Raw genomic sequence first — 6,996 nt, forward strand, 5'->3', positions numbered from 1 at the left:
ACGGTAAGTGATTTTATCGGACTAAAAATACATTTAATGACAATGATACAAACTGGTCGGGGATTGGTTGCAAACATATTGTGTCTTTATACAAAGAAAAGCAAATCAGCTAGATAGTTGAGACCCTCATTAGTTTTGGGACACATACAAGAGTTTGTTTTGATTTAATAGAGGTAATTATTATATAATTGTACAAGGCTTTCAATACCTGATAAAATAAACATTTTCACCCAACAAACATGTTTCTTTTTTTACAAATTATTCCCCTGTGTCCCTTCAAAGTATTTTGTATAAAGGCTACTTTTTCTTTTCTTTTCTATTAGAAAACAAATAAAATATGTCGCTAATGTACAGATAGCCTTTAAGTCACATGAATATAAACAGTACGAAAAAATATCCTTCATCCTCTCCTCCTGTGGTGGAGGTGACAGAATTCCCCCAGGCCCCAGGGGGTCCGCTGTAGGTCTTGTTCCGTTTGTGCCACAAATCCTCACTCAGGCTACAGGCAAAACGTAGCAGTTCGTTTAAAAATCAAAATGGCATTCATTAACTATCTCTCTCCTTTCGGCTGTGTTTCTGAAAAGTTGGGTTTGTAGTGTTCAGTGCTCATTTGTTCCAAGTCATGCAAGTCATTGCTTTTACGCGCACCGATAAGCGCATGTTCGCCTCGACGCTTCATGCAGTGGTGAGCCAGCAGAAACAAGGCAAGTAAGCCACACACAGTGCAGACAATAATCCCCAGGAGACCACCGGCTGTTACCACTGACGGGCTCTCTGTCGTGTACTTGCTGGTCGGGCTGACGAGGTCGTATGAAGTCGTGAAGCCTGATCCCTCAATTTGCTCACATCGAAACCCATCGACCAAATTGTATCCTTCACCACACCAACAAGTGTAGCCGCCAAAGCTGTTGTCACAGTGCTGATCGCAAGCATCAAACATGTTGCACTCGTCAAAATCAACACAGAACCTGCCATTTGATCTTAGGTCCAGGATGAAACCCTCTGGGCATATACAGACATGATTGTCGTTGGGGTCACATACAGCTGGGCATTCACTGTGCGGGCAATGCAATTTGCATTTGAGATGGTTTTCCTCGGATATCTTGTATCCCTCACGGCAAGAGCACTCGAAACTGCCAGCTGTGTTTATGCAGTGGTGTTCACAAAAGGGTCCACTAAAGCATTCGTTGATATCAACACAAATGCCTTTCTCCATTTCAAACCCCGTCTCGCAAGTGCATTTAAAACCTCCGTGAGTATTCTCGCACTTCACGTGAGCCCCTGCGCAAATCCTTTTATCTGCGCAGTCATCTATATCTTTGCAGCTCTTGCCATCCGCATCCAGAGAAAATCCATGATTACAAAGGCAGCTGAAACTTCCATTTTGCGGAATGCAGACGTGCTCACAACCAGATTGCGCGCAAGGATCGTTTGCAGATGGACTGCAAGTCCGACCGTTGCTGTCAACTAAGTAGCCAGGAGGACAGGTGCACAGAAGTATGCTGTTGACGGTGGTACACTTGTGCTCGCAGCCGCCGTTGAGGACCTCGCAGCTCCAAGGCGATTTATGCCAGTCTCCCATGCAAATGTACTGCGCCCCGCCATCAAGCGTCGCCACACTTCCCATCGGTAAAATTGACAAGTCAGGTCCCTCAAAATCAAATGGAGTCTTATACGTTTGGATATGGGAGTTCTTTTCCGTCTTGAGTTGTTGACAATTTATGTCAATGTCAAACGCACATATAAATCCAGCGGCGTTATCAGTACACGGTCTCTCCATCCACTTAAGATTGTCTGTGGATACCGTTACGCACCGCCGAGAGGTAGGACAAAGATTGTCGTCGTTGCCCCAGTTGCGAAAGTCAGCTTCTTCTTCTCCCGTTATCCATTTGTATCCTTTCAAACCAGCGGCGGATACGGGGCAGCTACCATCAAAGTCTAGCCCGATCCAAAACTCTCCCACGAGGCCACCTAGTAACGTTGAGATTGCGCTGTTTGCTGCAGTCGATCGTACTGTCAATAAATGTCCTTGAGACTGTTCACAAACTTCTTTTGCGGCAGAAAAATCTGCCTTGCCCTCATGAACACTGAAGCACTGCGTATCCACACAGAAACCGATGTTCGATTCCACTTCCAAGAGGAACGCCAAAGTCAGGATCATTTGCAGACACGCGGCCATCGTCGAAAAGCTCAATAACGTCTTACACATTTTAGATGGGGATGTAAACTTACAGTTGTATGGCGTGCCACGACCTGAATATCAAAGTAGAGTGGATAAATACTGTCTGGTGAACCTCGCTGCAGCCCTTTATAAACCATTCCATGGTTCTGAGTGTAGAGGAAGGAAGTTTGGACAGAGGCAGTTGCTCTCTCGTCTTCCAATAACTTTCTCCTCCCAACGAGTCATCGTCAGGGAACAGTCAGGGATACTCTTGACACGTAAAGAGTGACCCTTCGCTGTAACCCCAACCCCACCCACCTTTCACGTTTAAATTAAAGTGTTTTCTATATTTGGCTACAGACTTACCATGCGCAGTCCAATATTAAGTCTAGATGGACCTATAGACTTTTCAGCAAACGTTTAAATAATGGCATGACGTTTGCTTTGAGGCTAAATGAATGGACGGTAATAAAATGTTTATGTCCGATTTAGAGTCCGACCAAATTTGTCACACTTATCGGTTAGGAAAGTTTTATAATTACGTTTTTTAAATGATTAAACTTTAATTAAACAGAAACCACTGTCATTGAGAACCATGGTGTGAAATGTGTCAGCTTGTTATTCCAATTTCAAAGAGGTTTCATAACTTTAAAGGAGTTTGCTCAATCATTCTGAAAATATCTAAGGCATGGTTTGGCCACGACAGATCCATAATCAACTACTATGCATTTTCATTTCAATTCTAAATTTGCATTTGGGAAAAGACTGAGTTACTTGAACTGGAATTGTATTATTTTCCTGAGATCCAATGGAACAGGGGAAATGATATTTTCGTTTAATACATCCTAGCTGGTACAATAAACGTGTGTCTTAAAATCACATTGATTCATATAGTATTACTGGTGAGTCAGGGGGAACAAATATTGGCAACTGATTGCATCCAGGCATACAGGATATACCCTATTCATGAATGATTAATACATTTTTGACATCAGTATTTTCATCAGTCATGATCTACAGTAAGTCTCAGCATTCTGTATCGGATTGGGTGCGGTAGGAAGAAAGGAGACTTGAACATCCTGCCGTCTATCGCTCCCTGTGTTTCTGTGTAAAGGTGACTTACATTTCCTCCCCATCACACCCTTATACTAGCTAACGAAGGAATAACGCCTTTCTTTTTCCGGGTTATGCCTATTTACAGAGATTCATGAACTTCACATGCAGAAGTATAAATGGAAAGAGTTTCATCGCAGGTATCCTTTCCTGTGAATCACCCCTTAAGGTATTTAACGGCGACACTGTAAAGGTCAAGGTCTCTGGAAAACAAACGGGGGGGGGGGGGGGGGGGGGGGGGGGCGCACAGGTTTGAATGGAAGAAAGACGTGAGGAAATGGTGTCTCTTTTTTCCAACGTCACTTCTGTGTTTCTGCAGTTACTCAGAAAACCCCCAATCTGGTGCTCACACCTGGTGCCACCAACAACACCCATGACGGTGACTCTGACTGATAAAACAAACACAGATAGGCATCATATGATAAACACCTCAAAGCAGATCAGATAGGTGTTTTGATACAGATAGGCATCATATGATAAACACCTCAAAGCAGATCAGATAGGTGTTTTGATGGAAGTGGAGGAGGACAAGGCAGGAAGTTCACTGGCGTAGCCTCCGTGTACCATGCTGTCCCAGAGGCCTTTGAGGGACAGCCAGGAGAGGGGTGTGGGCGTATCAGGGTGACGGACCTTTCCTCTCTGGAAATGACCTCGCTGGGCTGGTCCATATAATCAGAGGAACTGTATTCTTTTCCTAATGTTGCCTCACAACTACTCACCTGCAACGTATTCAAAGAATATTTTAGGAGTTACTTTTTTTGTCAAAAAATAACTCATAGTTTACCCATTGTATTATCACTGGACCCACGTATGTCATAGTAGTTGCATGAACTTATTCAAATACATTTTCTTTTTTATTCAAATGTGTACATACCCTCTCGTTTTTGTCACAAGTAAAGTAATCCAAACACTGAGAAAACAAACAAATACTAAATGTTTTAGTTAGGATCTTGTCTTGGCCAGCCTGAAAGCCCCCACATTTGCCAAAAACTGCACTAGACATACAAAAACACAGCACCGGACCATTCTTCACAATGTTTTCCTTACCCCTACCACACCTTCCGGTTGTCCCTTTAGAAACAGAAAAATTATGTTCACACGGTTGGTAGTCCCAGATAAATATCAGGGTGTATAAATCATTTGCTCGCAGAAGGGAGAAGGGCCGCAGCTGAATATTCACTTTCAAAACAGTTCCTCCCAAACAGATTTTGCAGTAACGTAGATGAGAACACACAATGATAACTGTGTACCCTCAGATTTGAACCCATGACATCATGATATCTCCAAGCAACCACATAAACTAAAGTCAATTGAAAGTCTACCGAAAGTATTGCCTGCTTTCTGCAATTTGAAACTGGAAATGTTTGCACCTTTGAAACAATCTGAATTCCCAATAGCATTAGAGTATACTGCTGTGTTAGGTTACAAATAGTTTACAACTGTATCAAAGTATACAACTGTGTTAGTATACAAGTGTATTAAAGTAGACAACTATGTTAGCATACAACTGTATTGGAATACAACTATGTAAGTATACAACTGTATTAAAGTATACAACTGTGTTAGTATACAAGTGTATTAAAGTAGACAACTCTGTTAGCAGTGGCGGCCTTTCCTACAGGCGGTTTAGGCGGCGGCCTAGAGCGCCATCTAGAGGGGGAGCGCCAAATAATGCGCCCGAAAAAAAACACAATTTTGTCTTTCCCCGGGCACATACTTGGCGCCGCTTCTATATCCAACTAATATTTCAATATTAAAAACTAAATCTACCATTAAGGTGAAAAGAGCCAATGGCCGTAACGGAGGGGTATGTTCTTCATTGGTATCGTCAGAACATGCTATCATAGTAAGGATTCGAATGTGTGTGTGTTTTATGAAGAGGTGTAAGCCCAGCGGCGTGCATGACTAGACGGGCCGGATTAGAGAGCTCATCAATTTGCTCTCCTTATCGTTGTTAATCAGATGAAACTAATGATGATGAAACCTGGCGAGGTGCAGGCCAATGTACTTATGATGTACAATACACATTAAGGGTTGCTGCAATATGTTATCATGAAAACACTAATGAACACAACAATATCACGTATGCCTACGCCCCTGTATGTTAGTATAGAACTGTATTGGTATACAACTGTGTTAGCATAATACTGTATTGCTATACAACTATGTTAGCATACTACTGTCTGTAGGCCTATTGCTATACAACTGTATGTTAGCATACTACTGTATTGGTATACAAATACAGCCGCGGAAAAAATTAAGAGACCACTTCAAAATTATCAGTTTCTCTGGTTTTACTATTTATTGGTATGTGTTAAAGTAAAATGTACATTTTAGTTTTATTCTATAACCTACTGGCAACATTCCTACCAAATTTCAAATAAAAATATTGTCATTTAGATCATTTATTTGCAGAAAAATGACAATTGGTCAAAATAGCAAAAATTATGCAGTGTCTTCAGATCTCAAATAATGCAAAGAAAACAAGCTCATATTCATTTTTAAACTACACAATACTAATGCTTACACTTAGGAAGAGTTCAGAAATCAATATTTGGTGGAATAACCTTGATTTAAAATCACAACTTTCATGTGTCTTGGCATGCTCTCCACCAGTCTTTCACATTGCCGTTGGGTGACTTTATGCTACTCCTGGCGCAAGAATTCAAGCAGCTCGGCTTCTTTTCATGGCTTGTGACCATCCATCTTCCTCTTGATCACATTTCAGAGGTTTTTTATGGGATTCAGGTCTCGAATTTGGGCTGGCCATGACAGGGTCCTGATCTGGTGGTACTCCATCCACACCTTTACTGGCCTGGCTGTGTGGCATGGAGCATTGCCCTGCTGGAAAAAACACTTCTCAGAGTTGGGGAACATTGTCAGAGCAAAAGGAAGCAAGTTTTTCTTCCGGGACAACGTTGTACTTTGCCTGGCTGAGGTTTGTAAAAGACCATAAGGATTGAAAAAGCGGACTGGAGGTTCTTCTAAGTTCGTCTTCTCTGATGAGTCCGATTTCACAGTAGGTGCAAGACTCTGTGGCTTGTAGGCCTCTCCAGGTCTCCGTCTAACCATCAGACGACCATGTGTAGGGCAAAGCTGAAAATTGGACTCATCAGAGAAGACGAACTAGAAGACCCTCCAGTCCGCTTTTTTCAATCCTTATGGTCTTTTACAAACCTCAGCCAGGCAAAGTACAACGTTGTCCCGGAAGAAAAACTTGCTTCCTTTAGCTCTGTTGTTAGTATACAACTGTATTGATATAAAACTGTGTTAGCATACTACTGTATTGCTCTACAACTATGTTAGCATACTACTGTATTGGTATACAAATATGTTATTTTACAACTGTATTGGTATAAAACTGTGTTAGCATGCTACTGTATTGGTATAAAACTGTGTTAGCATACTACTGTATTTTGTTGTGATTTTTTTTTTGCTCTGGTCCCTCCCAGCATACTTACCTGTCAGTGTTTGACTAGTTTTGAAATATATTTTACTAACTAACAAGGTCTTACAGGAATAACATGGAAAATATTAAGGAAAAAATTAAAATTTTATGAGGGTGTACAAGCTGTAACTCAAGGAACCACATACACATAGATAAGTCAAGAGAGCTGACAGACTGCCTGCTTACCAATTGATATACATACATACGTATACGTATATTCCCAATCGCCTTCATCTTAAATTCATCAGCTCCCATGTCTCGGAGGTGAGGAAGG

The 6,996-nt window shown here is 41.6% G+C and overlaps 1 protein-coding gene across 1 annotated transcript; it reads right to left on the reverse strand.

Annotated features, from left to right (window-relative positions):
- Positions 1-63: 63 nt before the first annotated feature.
- thbd (thrombomodulin) lies at positions 64-2,371 on the reverse strand. Its single transcript, XM_080854264.1, has one exon. It carries the CDS (start codon positions 2,207-2,209, stop codon positions 551-553), a length of 1,659 nt encoding a protein of 552 aa, XP_080710390.1. The 5' UTR covers positions 2,210-2,371; the 3' UTR covers positions 64-550.
- Positions 2,372-6,996: the final 4,625 nt, after the last annotated feature.

This window comes from Sprattus sprattus, assembly GCF_963457725.1.
Source record: "Sprattus sprattus genome assembly, chromosome: 16".
NCBI lineage: Eukaryota > Metazoa > Chordata > Actinopteri > Clupeiformes > Clupeidae > Sprattus > Sprattus sprattus.